This window comes from Anarhichas minor, unplaced genomic scaffold (genome assembly GCF_050575085.1).
Source record: "Anarhichas minor isolate MPS153535 unplaced genomic scaffold, ASM5057508v1 ptg000040l, whole genome shotgun sequence".
NCBI classification, from domain to species: domain Eukaryota; kingdom Metazoa; phylum Chordata; class Actinopteri; order Perciformes; family Anarhichadidae; genus Anarhichas; species Anarhichas minor.
Window position 1 is genome coordinate 144,243 of NW_027466486.1, and position 15,059 is coordinate 159,301.

A 15,059-nucleotide genomic window follows, 5' to 3' on the forward strand; every position below is an offset into this window, starting at 1 on the left:
TATTTAGAAATCAGACTTTACCTCCAAAATGTGACAAACTGTACTTTACGTCTCACCCGGATATTTAGTCCATAAGTAATCCACATAATACTGAACCAGGAAGTATAATAAAATGTGGACCAACCAGGAGACGTTTCACAGGAAACTACTTGGTTAGATTTAGGAAAAGATGGAGGTTTGAGGTACAACCGTAGACGTATAAGAAGTGGACGTAGTCATCATGACGTCACTCATGTTTGAGTCATTGGATGGTGGGGATGGTATAAATTTGCACATTTTTTTAAAAGGTTCTTTGGAGAACCTTTAAGTTCTTCAAAGAACTATTTCTGGCTTCAAAGTACTGTGGGAAATGAAGGAAAAATGTAATGTGATGTTATCCTGTAAGTCCACAGCGAGAAAGTTCAAGTCTTAGTTTACAAATAATTCACAGCGATAATCTGTGAAAATGAACTATTCATTCGTTCATTTACTCCCTCTCTTATTTTGAAGAGCCACATTTGAGAGGGAGAGTGGACGTGTGTGTCAGAGGCGAGTCACACGGTTAAAGATTGATGATGAAAAATAACAAAAAGAGAGAACGTGGATTATTAAGCAGAACTGGTCATGAAAGGTTAAAGTGGTTGAAAGGCGCCTTTTAAAAAGATTGTAATCAAAACAAATGTCTCCACTGCTGCTCCACTGACTTTTTAAACAGCTCAGGGAGGCTGTGTGTGTGTGTGTGTGTGTGTGTGTGTGTGTGTGTGTGTGTGTGTGTGTGTGTGTGTGTGTGTGTGTGTGTGTGTGTGTGTGTGTGTGTGTGTGTGTGTGTGTGTGTGTGTGTGTGTGTGAGAGAGCGACTCTTTTATTGATTGTTCCTGTTACGGAGATTTACTTTCCATATTCCAAGATATCGATTTTAGAATTTAAAGCGTTATATTTTTTAAGTTAAACAATAATTTATTAGTTAAAAGAAACAACTGCAGGTACCATGAGGTCTACATCAATATCACTAGTTTCTCTCTTCACCAGAATCTCCTCTTCTTCTCGTGTCATGTCTGTGCATCATGCTCTCCCTGTTCATTGTCCCATTCTACTGGTTCCAGTCCGTCCTACTGGTGATGTTTAACAGTCTGGGGCTCGTAGGAGATGGTGTTCATTAAAAGAAGCTAAAAACTGAAATATTAAATACTTATCATCAGTTGAAGATGCAGTTTTTTTGCTGAACTTCTCACCTTGCTGCAGTGATGTAAAGTGTACTCCGGGGTGTGTCAGTGCGCCGTGACATCACTGTTGGGCGTGGCTACGCAACCCGATGTCACGGAATGGCATATGAATAGCACGACATATGCAACATTTCCATGCGTCGTTATTACACGTTTTAGGCTCATTTTAGGTAATTCAATGCCACGTTGTTACCGTGAAAACCGGAAACAAAGCAACAGGAAAATTTGTCACAAACGTAATTATTGTCAAAGATGGTGATTTTGCCGTCGCCATGTTGTTGTTGTTGCAACTGGTAAATGAATGTGGACCATAAGTTACTAAATGAACATCATGCTGTATTGAAGAAGACTTGAAACTAGAGATTGAGACCATGAACTCATGTTTACAATGTTTACTGAGGTAATAAATCAAGAGAGAAGTAGAGTCATTTTCTCATAGACTTCTATACAACCAGAGGAGTCGCCCCCTGGTGGACATTAGAGAGAATGCAGCTTTAAGACACGAAGCTTTGGCTTCACTTTTCAAACAGAGGTCTTTCCTCCCGCTGTTCGTTCTTCAGTCAGTACTTCACTAACCACACTTCTGTAGTTATTTTAACCCAAACCACCATAGTAGTAACCCTAACCCTTTGAAGATGGAAGTTTATTTTGAAAAGACTGAATTCATGTAACGAGAGGAAATTGACACGTGTTGCTGGACTTTCATAGCAAAACACAGGAGGTTCAACTTTTTACAAGATATCTTACGAACTGTTTTATGAGGACACTCTTGTTTTTCCCGTTCACTTTAAACTTTCTCTCTCACATTCTATATCTATACTTATCCTTTACGTTGCTCGTTAAACGTGATCATATTTGTTTTTGTGTTTAGTAATTACAAAATCCTGAAGTGGTTCTGAAAGAGGTTTTCTCAAAGATGCAGAAGTTGTGTTCACATTGACAGTTTCTTTGAGGTCTTTGAATCTGCTGCATTTCATTCCTCATGAAACATCTGCAAAGCTTATTTCAGCTGTTTTTCTAAGCGTGCACTCTTCTTCTGTCCTTCCTTTTCCTGCCTGTTATTTTTGGTGCATCTCCACCAGCAGTAAAGTTCTCGTGTGTGACACAGACGTAAACTCTGCTGGGTCAGAACCTCCTCAGGGGTCCTTTAAGTCCGTCTCTCTTCTCCTTTAACGATTCCTTCCTTCTTTCTATCAACCTGTCGATGTTTCTCTTCCCTCAGAGGCCCCTCACTTCCTCCCTCTGTCCCTCACCTCCCTTCAGTCCTCCCCCTTTTCTCCTCTCTCTTCATCCCCGAAGTCTTTTGTTAGGTCTTGATAAATTGGCTCTGACATTCTGCCAACATGCCCCCCCCCCCCCCTCTCTCTCTCTACAGTGTTCTTACACCTATCACTAATTGAATTGGCAATTTGTGTAACAGTACCGATCCCCCCCTCTTTCTCGCTGTCACACACACACACACACACACACACACACACACACACATACACACACACACACACACACACACACACACACACACGCACACAAACACATATTGTAGCTGGCAGTCTGGAGGGTTGGTTTACTCCTTTAAACCAACCCTCCAGCAGTGTACACACACACACACATACACACACACACACACACACACATACGCACACTCACCCACGCACACACACACATGCACACACACATACACACTGGCGATCGCTTTGCTGCCAATTTCATATTAAATGAGCAGCAGCAGTACAGTTGGACTTTGAGAGTAAAGTTAAAGTGACTTTCCAATAAGATGATCAGACTCAGACACACGTTGTTTTTATTAAGTTCGGCTTCATACTTTTTTATTTCTTCATGAGTTGTACTTGTTCTTTAATTATTATTATTATTATTATTATTTTTATTTTTTCTCTGATCATTCTTGCGATTTCATTCTTTACTTTGTGGCTTTTTAATTTATCATTTTTCACATTATTATTTTACTTTTTCTCTGTATTAACTGTTTCCTCTTTTATTTTGAAAATATTTCCTCCTCTCTTCCTTTATCCTCCCCCTCTTCCTCCTTCGTTCTTCTCTTATCTCCTCCTTTCTTCCATCACTTATTTTTTCTCCCCTTCAGTTCATTTATCCCTTTCCTCCCCCATTGAACCCTCCCTCCCTCCCTCTTTTGTCTTTTCTCTTCCATTTCAGTGCCTTGACACCTTTTTAATATTTTCAAGGAGAAATATGTATTTTTTTATATGTGTGTGTGTGTGTGTGTGTGTGTTCATGTTGTTGTTGTTTGTCTGCAGCGAGACTCTTAAACCTTCAACACACACACACACATACACACACGCACTGATGGCTAAATGCTCAGAGCATCGCTGGAGGGGCTGAAACACACACACCTACACACACACACCTACACGCACACCTACACGCACACCTACACACACACACGCACACACACACCTACACACACACACACACACACACACACACAACTTGTTTGTAGCAGTGAGGCCAAACCAGCCTTCTCTTTTTCATTCCCCTCCTTCCTGCTCTTCCTCTTCATCATATTCCTCTTCCTCTTTTACTCCCTCTCACCATCTCCTCGTCCTCCCAGCTCTCCCCCTCCTCTCTCTCTTCCTCCTCCCAGCTCTCCCCCTCCTCTCTCTCTTCCTCCTCCCAGCTTTCCCTCCTCCTCTCTCTCTTCCTCCTCCCAGCTTTCCCTCCTCCTTCCTTTTCCTCTTCTTCATCTCGTTTGAACAAACTGTCAAATCAAAAAGTCGTGATTATCTTTATTTGTCTTTTGATGGATTCAGTTTAACTCGATCGTCATATTCAGATAAGTTTTTCTTTGTTTTATTTTCTTCATAATAAAAGTTTGATCTCACATTCCTCTTTTATCAGACTTTAAAAACAACATTTATTTTTCTCCAGATGAGTCTGATGTTCCCATGAGCTCTTTACTCTCCTCCTCCTTTGTCTCCTCTCTCCTCGCCCCTTTTTGAAAAGGCTCTCGTGCACAAGAGCCTCTCATTACATCATTAATTGAGCCTAATTCAGCTACCCCCCCCCCCCCCCCCCCCCCCCCCCCCGAAAGTGTGTGTGTGTGTGCGTGTGTGTGTGTGTGTGTGTGTGTGTGTGTGTGTGTGTGTGTTTAAACTCAGTGTAATGAGGTCTGTAGGGAGACGAGGACGGAGGTTGTGTAGAGAGGAGAAAATCACCGCAGGGCAGAAAAATCCCTCTTTTAGTGAGCTTTAATGTCTGTCTGTCTGTGAGTCTGTCTGTCTGTCTGTCCGTCTCACTCTCTCACTGTCTGAAACCGTCTCACTGTCTGAATCTGTCTAGAAGCAGTGAGACTCTTTGTCCGTAGAGAAGACAAAAAGAAGCCATTTGATTGGCCGGTTGTCCTTCTTCAGAGAATCCAATAATCCTTTGGATGCTTTTAGGGTTCAGGTGTACAAAGAAGCTCAATATGTTGATATGTTAATATATTTTACGTTTATTTAATGACGTACAAATGACGTACATGAATACTATGTGACTGAATACTGGTGGTTTAAATTTTTTTTAATTTCTTAAATTTTTTTGTATGTTGCTCACACTTACTGTTTCTGTCTTCTTTTGGGAACAAGAGAGAGACAGACAGGGAGAGACAGAGAGGGAGAGACAGAGAGGGAGAGACAGAGAGGGAGAGACAGTTTAACCTGAGGGCAGATTTTTCACACTCTCTCTCTCTCTCTGTCTTTCTCTCTGTCTTTCTCTCTCTCTCTCGTTGTGCTCTCTGTTTTTCTCTGTAGAGAGAGTTTTGCCCTCAGGGAGAAATTTTAGAAAGCTATAAAACATTTCTCTCTCTCTCTTTCTCTCTCTCTCTCTCTGTCTCTCTCTCTCTCTCTCTTCTCTTTCTCTGTCTCTCTCTCTCTCTCTCGCTCTTTCTCTAGAGATGAACAGTGATGGATAGAAAGATGAGAATAATAAAAAGGGATAGCGGTGAAACAAAAAAAAGAAGAGAGACTAAATGAGAGAGACGCCCTGTTTGGTATCTTGGCCTTCAGACTCTCCTCTCAGGGGCGGAGACTTATCTTAAGCCTCTCTGCTATTGGCTGTTTAGTTTTAGAAACATTTGGAGAGTCAAACCAGGCGGCAACCTTTGGTTCTGCCAAGTGAAGTCAAAGCTTCATGTGTTAAAGCTGCATTCTCTCTAGTGTCCACCAGGGGGCGACTCCTCTGGTTGTATAGAAGTCTATGAGAAAATGACTCTACTTCTCTCTTGATTTATTACCTCAGTAAACATTGTAAACATGAGTTTATGGTCTCAATCTCTAGTTTCAAGTCTTCTTCAATACAGCATGATGTTCATTTAGTAAATTATGGTCCATTTAGAGTCAAACAGACCATAAAGCAGGGTATGCTTTAGGGCGGGGCTACACGGTGATTGACAGGACGACACCAGAGACGTATACGGCGTCTCTACTTCACTTTTATGCGCAGCCTCGATGCGCCGAATCGTGCAAATTAAACCAAATTAAACCAATCTGTCCCAAACAGTGACCAACTTTTAAAGACCTAAAACCAGAAACAGTGGTGGGTCAGAACCTTTTTTTTTTTTCTGAGACACTAAATAATCAGGTCAAACTCTTCAACCATTCATGTACGTTAACTTGTGATTCCTACGGTCAAAAGAGATGTTTAAGGCTACAAGCTGTGTCTTGTTTCTAACACTTTCTCTGTTCGGTTTAGTTTCAAACGTAATTGTCAGCTTCCATCATTTTGAAGCTTCAATGGAACAAATCTACAAAGCTGCATGTAAATCTTCTCATGTTTGTTAAAAATGTCTTTTGTGTAGAACTCATAATTGAGAAACAAAGTTTTTGCTGGTTGACTTCAGTTAAATAAACGTGTTAGCATCACCAGCTGGTTATGAGCATGAGGCTAATGGTTCCTGTTGGTTTTATGTGAGGAGGCTAACGATGCTAACTCTTCGCACTGTTCAAGAAATGTTCTGCAGAGCTGAATTCACCGGTTCCTCTTGTCCTGTGCCATGTGTGTTTGTCACGCTAGGCTGTATAAACGTTAGTGTGTGCGTGTGTGCATGTGTGTGTGTGCGTGTGTGCGTGTGTGTGTGTGTGTGTGTGTGTGTGTGTGTGTGTGTGTGTGTGTGTGTGTGTGTGTGTGTGTGTGTATGTGTGTGTGTGTGTGTGTGTGTGTGTGTGTGTGTGTGTGTGTGTGTGGCTTTGCCCGTATCAATGTGTCTGAGTCTCACCGGTCTCCTTCTGTCCTGTCCTGTGCTTTCTCTCTCCTTGTGTGTGTGTATGCATGTGTGTGTGTGTGTGTGTGTTTAGCTATCGGTGCCCAGAGAAGGAGGAGTCCCAGCGTCGCCTCGGACATCTTCGAGCCTCACCTGGGCAGCCACATTTTACAGGTAGGAACTGTTCAGGGTTTAAGGTTTGGAAATACGGTTGGAAATGCATGTGGATAAAGTACACAGTATACGTGTACTGCAGTACTGCTGAGTGAATACGCACACACACGCACACACACACACGCACGCACACACATTGTTGATCCAGTAAAATTTTCAGTACCTTTGGTTTCTGATGAATAATTTCCAGTTGTTTTTGCACGGTTGCATCACTCAACATGATGCAGAATCAATACACTGAACACACACACACACACACACACACACACACACACACACACACACACACACACATCTCCTTCATTTTGTGGACAATACACCGCAGTCATTTACATATTTTTTTACTTGGTTACTATTAACATCACAGGTATTTAAAAAAGAATACATATAAGAGAGATTACAGAGAGAGATAACTTTATTTGAGCAGCTTGCATTGAAGATCACAGGTATTTTATAACGTGAAATGAACAGTAATCATGTTGATATTTTCACCGTTAACATACATTCTACTGTATGTGTACACACTGGTATATACAATAGTCTGAGATTGTCCTAAAATGGCCACCGTACAGAAAACAACAGTTTGATTAAGGTCGTAACATTCTTCTTTCTAGTCTTAAGTCTCTACGGACAGCACATCGGTCTGTCAATGTTTTCATTTATTAATTTTGGGATTTATATTTTACCCCATTTTGTTATCTGAATCGTATCTTCTGATTTGCCTTTGAGCTTTTCTGAAGCTAAATTATTCCTCATAATGTACCTTTTACATTATTAGCGCAGCGATTCCTCATAATTCACCCGCAGATTTTTCACCGCAGACGACTTCAATTATTCCTCAACATCCAGCTGCTGCCGCGGCTAAAATGAATTATTAAATGGAATTATGAAAGTATGATAATGACAGGGTTATCGCTGCTCCCTCGGGTTTTGTGTGTGTGTGTATATAATGTGTGTGTGTGTGTGTGTCTTGTAGTTTTAATCCCTAACATGCTCCACTCCTTATCTGTTTAACATACAGCCCAAAGGCTGAGCTTTTAACATCACAACCAGGCTGACGCGATAGCACAGCTGATAGAGGCTGCTAATCTGTGTGTGTGTGTGTGTGTGTGTGTGTGTGTGTGCATACATTTCTGAGAGGATTTTGTAAATCTTGTTCGATGTTTGTGCATTACTAAACCTAGAATTATTGTGTGTTTGCATGTTTCTGTTACACCTGATTATTATTATTAATAATATTATTATTATAATCTGGTTGAATTTAGTGAGCCTTCGCTTTGTGATAATCCACACTGTACTAATCTCCTTGTAGTTTTATCCCTTTATCGTGTTGAGGGATCCTGACAGAAAAGTTGCTCACAGATATGAAGAAGTCAGAACAAGCTGCAGTTTGAAAAGCAGAGTTTTTAGCTGTGTGTGCATGTTTATGTGCCTTAAATATATCAGCTGTACACATGTTGGTCGTGTTGGCAGAGATGGAGGAGAGCTAAGCTCTGTAATTAATGTGTTGATGCATGTAACACCTGCTGTGGTGTCCAAAGCTCTTCTGTTCTAGGCTCTTCTCTCTACAAGATTAGTACATGAGGCTCCATATCACAGTCAAGAGCCAGATCACAGCTCCACCTTCCTGTTTGTCCTCTTTAAAGTCACAGTCCTTTAAGGCAACAAAACCACCAACAGTTAGGTTTAGACAACAAAACCACCAACAGTTAGGTTTAGACAACAAAACCACCAACAGTTAGGTTTAGTCAACAAAACCAACAGTTAGGTTTAGACAACAAAACCACCAACAGTTAGGTTTAGACAACAAAACCACCAACAGTTAGGTTTAATCAACAAAACCACCAACAGTTAGGTTTAGACAGCAAAACCAACAGTTAGGTTTAGTCAACAAAACCAACAGTTAGGTTTGGACAACAAAACCACCAACAGTTAGGTTTAGACAACAAAACCAACAGTTAGGTTTAGTCAACAAAACCAACAGTTAGGTTTAGTCAACAAAACCAACAGTTAGGTTTAGTCAACAAAACCAACAGTTAGGTTTAGTCAACAAAACCAACAGTTAGGTTTAGTCAACAAAACCAACAGTTAGGTTTAGTCAACAAAACCAACAGTTAGGTTTAGACAACAAAACCAACAGTTAGGTTTAGTCAACAAAACCAACAGTTAGGTTTAGTCAACAAAACCAACAGTTAGGTTTAGTCAACAAAACCAACAGTTAGGTTTAGTCAACAAAACCAACAGTTAGGTTTAGACAACAAAACCAACAGTTAGGTTTAGTCAACAAAACCAACAGTTAGGTTTGGACAACAAAACCACCAACAGTTAGGTTTAGACAACAAAACCACCAACAGTTAGGTTTAGACAACAAAACCACCAACAGTTAGGTTTAGACAACAAAACCACCAACAGTTAGGTTTAGTCAACAAAACCACCAACAGTTAGGTTTAATCAACAAAACCACCAACAGTTAGGTTTAGACAACAAAACCACCAACAGTTAGGTTCAGACAACAAAACCACCAGCAGTTAGGTTTAGTCAACAAAACCAACAGTTAGGTTTAGTCAACAAAACCAACAGTTAGGTTTAGTCAACAAAACCACCAACAGTTAGGTTTGGACAACAAAACCACCAGCAGTTAGGTTTAGTCAACAAAACCACCAGCAGTTAGGTTTAGTCAACAAAACCACCAACAGTTAGGTTTAGTCAACAAAACCACCAACAGTTAGGTTTAGTCAACAAAACCACCAGCAGTTAGGTTTAGTCAACAAAACCACCAACAGTTAGGTTTAGTCAACAAAACCACCAACAGTTAGGTTTAGACAACAAAACCACCAACAGTTAGGTTTAGACAACAAAACCACCAACAGTTAGGTTTAGACAACAAAACCACCAACAGTTAGGTTTAGTCAACAAAACCACCAACAGTTAGGTTTAATCAACAAAACCACCAACAGTTAGGTTCAGACAACAAAACCACCAGCAGTTAGGTTTAGTCAACAAAACCAACAGTTAGGTTTAGTCAACAAAACCAACAGTTAGGTTTAGTCAACAAAACCACCAACAGTTAGGTTTGGACAACAAAACCACCAGCAGTTAGGTTTAGTCAACAAAACCACCAGCAGTTAGGTTTAGTCAACAAAACCACCAACAGTTAGGTTTAGTCAACAAAACCACCAACAGTTAGGTTTAGACAACAAAACCACCAACAGTTAGGTTCAGACAACAAAACCACCAGCAGTTAGGTTCAGACAACAAAACCACCAGCAGTTAGGTTTAGTCAACAAAACCAACAGTTAGGTTTAGTCAACAAAACCAACAGTTAGGTTTAGTCAACAAAACCACCAACAGTTAGGTTTGGACAACAAAACCACCAGCAGTTAGGTTTAGTCAACAAAACCACCAGCAGTTAGGTTTAGTCAACAAAACCACCAACAGTTAGGTTTAGTCAACAAAACCACCAACAGTTAGGTTTAGTCAACAAAACCACCAACAGTTAGGTTTAGTCAACAAAACCACCACCAACAGTTAGGTTTAGTCAACAAAACCACCAACAGTTAGGTTTAGTCAACAAAACAACCAGCAGTTAGGTTTAATCAACAAAACCACCAACAGTTAGGTTTAGTCAACAAAACCACCAGCAGTTAGGTTTAGACAACAGAACCAACAGTAGCTTTAGTCAATGTAGCATCAGAACAAATAACCGGTGAGATGAACCGTGAAGAGTTTGGTTTAAACATCTAACGTGATCCGTGCGAACACTCTGATTGGCCGACAGCTAGAGGGCACTGTTCCCGAAGTGAACCCTCCGTCAGTATCAGTAGAAGAAAGAGATGGAGGAGGAGGAGGAGGAAGATGCTGCTGTGCATTAGTGCAGCGTGTGAATCACATCCATCACAGCTCCTTGTTGTTGCGTTTGTTCTTTATCATTCTCGCTTTAATCCTGCAGACAGCGAGCGTGTCGCCGTGACAACCCGCTCTCCTCTTCCGCCGCTCTGCACATCATGTTGTCATGTGTGAGTGTTAACACGAGCCGTGTGTGTGTGTGTGTGTGTGTGTGTGTGTGTGTGTGTGTGTGTGTGTGTGTGTGTGTGTGTGTGTGTGTGTGTGTGTGTGTGTGTGTGTGTGTGTGTGTGTGTGTGTGTGTGTGTGTGTGTGTGTGTGAGAGCGTGTGTGTGTGTGAGCGTTAACACAAGGCTGGAACAAGCGAGAACAGCCGAGCCGCCGCGCATCGGCTCACGCTGCGCTGAGCAGAGAGCATCGCCGTGTGTGTGTGTGTGTGTGTGTATGTGTTAACACCGTGTCCTGATCCTGCAGCTCCAGACACTAGACATCCCATAATACCTTGTTATAATCCCTGGAGAGTCACTATGACAACCATACGAGGAAGATCCCGAGGCGGATTGAGGCAGCTGTGAGATTGGAAGTGACACGAATAATGTGGGCCTCCCCTCACCTGGAAGAGGTGTGTGTGTGTGTGTTTTGAAATGTACCTTAAATTTAGCTCTTTAAAGGTAATCTTTCTGTTCCTCCCTGCAGTATTAAAAACTGACCAAACAGCAAACAACATGTCAATATCAGGTTTGATAAGATCCGTTTTTTATTGAAGGACAGCACTTAATGATCCACTAACACACTGCATTCCTTCACAATAAAAGCATCTTTGCATGTTCGGCAGTGGAATGCTTTTAAAGTGAAAACACCCAACGTGTTCACACTCAGAACTCGTCAAACACAGCAGCTTGGTCGGTTGCCCTCCCGCGTAATATTCCATTTTATTATATTACATGTATTACTACAGTACAGCGAGCCAACAGGGGTGTCCAGGTGGGGACCAAGTGAAGCGTAGCCTGCATAGATTAAATCACCCAGATATTCTGCTGTTTTTGTGTGTTGAGCTTATTAACCGTTTCTACCTGATGTCAACCTCTTGCTTCTGAAAGGTGAAGCCAACGCTGAAGTGTCTTAAAACCGGCTTCTCTACGGCGAGTTTAAACTAAGCTTTAATCTGTCTGCTGCTTCAGCACCACGGACAGCGCCATTGATTTATCAACACACAGCACAATTAAGCTGCTGATACTCCAGAGACATGATCAGGGTCATACATTCTTACTGACCAGGAGACAACCTCTGGTTCTGAAGAGAAGCCGATGCTTCATGTATTAAAGCTGCATTCTCTCTAGTGTCCACCAGGGGGCGACTCCTCTGATTGTATAGAAGTCTATGAGAAAATGACTCTACTTCTCTCTTGATTTATTACCTCAGTAAACATTGTGAACATGAGTTTATGGTCTCAATCTCTAGTTTCAAGTCTTCTTCAATACAGCATGACGTTCATTTAGTAAATTATGGTCCATTTAGAGTCAAACAGACCATAAAGCAGGGTATGCTTTAGGGGCGGGGCTACACAGTGATTGACAGGTCTCTACCAGAGACGTATACAGCTTATCTGTCACTCCTCCTCAGTCCTAATATGGTCACTTCCTGTTCACTGGATGCAAAAAAGTCAAGAGAACGAACACTCAAGAAAAAAAAAAGACTTCCTCATTTACTCCAGCCGTAAAACGTCTACGACGCGGAGGAGCGAGTGAGAACGGGCTGAAAAAGTAAAGGTTTGGTTTGTAAAACTTCACCCTCGATAGTATACAAAGTGAGAAATGACTCACCTGTTTTTTTTCTATTCTCCTCTTTGAGTTTGTTTTATATAAAGTGAAGTGTGCCGAAGTGCTCAGGCAGCCACAGAATGATGAATCAATGTCAAAGAGATTATTAGATTAATGATGAAAAGGTCAAAGCTTGTTACGTCTGCTCTCCTCACAGCGAAGAAGTCACTAAATATCTGAACAAAGTATCGAGACAATCCTTCATGATTTATACATTCTGGTAATATCAATTATATCAGTAATTTATCATCGTGGCCTCAAACAGGAAGTCCCCTCTGTGTTGATTTAAATTGCAGTTTTTTTGTAGTCCTCAGGATAAACACACTTCCTACAGGAAATAATGTGTGTGTGTGTGTGTGTGTCATTTATATGTGTGTGTGTTTTCAGCGGAGACGGAGGGCCGACGTGTTGGCGACAAATTGGCCTCATTAATCTCCCGCTTAATTGATTGTGAGAAGTTTGAGGATGACATTTTAAGAAAGCGTGGCAGACGGGGCGCGGCGTGATTGATTTGGCTAAAACGCAGCGCTAATGAATGCCAGCCAGTCACTTAGGTGGTAGAGACCAGACACTAATTTCAGAGAGATTAGGCCAGAGAGGTTGATAACGCCTAATGGAGAGAGAGAGAGAGAGAGAGAGAGAGAGAGAGAGAGAGAGAGAGAGAGAGAGAGAGAGAGAGAGAGAGAGAGAGAGAGAGAGAGAGAGAGAGAGAGAGAGAGAGAGAGAGAGTAAACAGTGTGTAAAGCTCCATGTGTGCTCTCCTGTCAGGTATCAGCTGCTCTGTGTTTGTGTGTCAGTGAGAGTAAATGAGTGAAGCTTGTATTTGTATGAACTTTATTACTCATCTATATAGATCAGTGCAGAGAAAAAAAAGATGGACGGCGTGTCTCTGAAGGGACGATGTGAGGTTTGATTTGGCTCTTGTCGTTATCTTCATTAGGCAGCAAATGATGTCTGAGTTCAGGTTCAGCATTTAATCAAATTCAGTATCTAATCCTGGACGTCTCGCATCGGTTTGTGGACGTTTTGAAGCCTCGAGTTCAACGTTTTGGCCGTCGCCATGTTTTTTTTTTTTGCAACCAGTGAACAGGAAGTGACCATATTGGAGTCATGAAGAGATGCGGTATACGTCTCTGGTAGAGACCTGTCAATCACTGTGTAGCCCTGCCCTCGGCATCGGCATCGGCTTCTCTTCAGAACCAGAGGTTGCCTCCTGGTCAGTAAGAATGTATGACCCTGATCATGTCTCTTGAATATCAGCAGCCTAATTGTGTGTGTATGTGTTGATACATCAACGGCGCTGTCCGTGGTGCTGAAGCAGCAGACAGATTAAAGCTTAGTTTAAACTCGCGGTGCATCAGAAAATGGCGTAATCACGGCCAGCGCGTCTTTCTGTCACTTTATAATAGCTCATAGCTCCTCCTGGCAAGCCTCCTCGCTCCTTCAGATGCATTTTTGTAATTGTGACGTCCCTCAAGCTGGAGGATCAAGGAAACGAGGACGGAAAAAAAATTGCGAGCAACAACTAAGTTCAATGGGGCACGGAATGTGAGCTAGGCTAGCTGTTTCCCTCTGCTTTCAGTCTTTGTGCTAAACTAGGCTAAACGCGTCCCAGGCCTGGATTAAACTCACACCGTGACTTTGTTAATAAATACTCACCTTCAACAAATCAGCGTACTGCACCTTTAAGTCGAGCAGGACAGGAAGTAGATGAAAGTTTAGTTGTTGCTGATGAAGTGAAAGTGTTGGTGTTTTTGGGTAGGGGGGACATTAAAGAGCAGATTGATGTTTGGTGTTTAAAAAAAACCACCATGTGGCGTTTGAAGCTGAAGAGGCGGCGGACAGACGGACACTAATTAAACCGAGGGGGTGTGATGAAGTAAACTGTGTCGGTCCAAACAGTGAGAACAATTAGAGAGTGATTGATGAAGAGAAAGATGCCGCGTGTGTTTAAAAGCAAAGTCAGAGAGTGAAGACAAAGAGGAAGAAAGTGTGTGAGATTCTCTTTGTGTGTTTGTGACGGGCTGGCTGAGCACCTGGCATCTAGAGGGGGGGGGGGGGGGGGGGGGCACACCTGTTAAAACACACACAGCCTGTTTGTTGTTTTGTGTGAGAATCAAACACACAGCTTGCCGAAGGACGACCTGTCGATGTGCAGCAAGAGAAGGAGACAAGGTGGCAAGGAGACAAGAAGAGAGGGAAAGACGTGGGGCGATAATGGACAGAACGAGAGAGGCAACAGGCTTTTTTAACGGGCTTTACTTAAGTAAAAGCAGTAATACAACAGCGTAGAAAAACTCTGTCACTTGCGTAAAAATACAAAAGTATTAGCATCAAAATATACTTACAGTAAGTAGGATTTGTTTGCTCCTCCCCTTTGGCTCAACGACAGCAGAAGCCACGCCCATTTCCCCTGCACCGTGTCCCCCATGATCGTAGCTTAGCCTTTGAACCGTGCTCATGATTTAGCACCTCGTCTCTACTTTTTTTTTTTAAGTGGACACATTTATTTTTCCACAATGCAGAAATATGATTTCAGGAAGTCGAGATATTTATGAAACATAAACACTTTTTTGGGAAATTAAAGTTTGGACATCTGGGAAAGTGAGAAATGTTTTATGAAGCGTGAGGATGTTTTGTTTGAGGTGTGAAGAGGTTAGTTTGAAGGTTAAGATTTGTTTTTAGGGTAAAGGTAAGACTTATGTTTCAGTTTAAGTCAGGACCTAAATACTTGACTTTACTTTAAATGACCCTTCGACCCTTTTCTTGACTCGTTTTACAGATATACAACTTTTATGGTTTAAC

The 15,059-nt window shown here is 41.8% G+C and overlaps 1 protein-coding gene across 2 annotated transcripts in view; it reads left to right on the plus strand.

Annotated features, from left to right (window-relative positions):
• Nucleotides 1-15,059, plus strand: part of npas3 (neuronal PAS domain protein 3) — a 247,642-nt gene that overhangs the window by 127,024 nt on the left and 105,559 nt on the right. For both annotated transcript variants that reach the window (XM_076108652.1, XM_076108653.1), the window contains exon 4: nt 6,512-6,591. In XM_076108652.1, the coding sequence (XP_075964767.1) occupies nt 6,512-6,591 (80 nt within the window). The remainder of the gene's footprint in view (nt 1-6,511; nt 6,592-15,059) is intronic.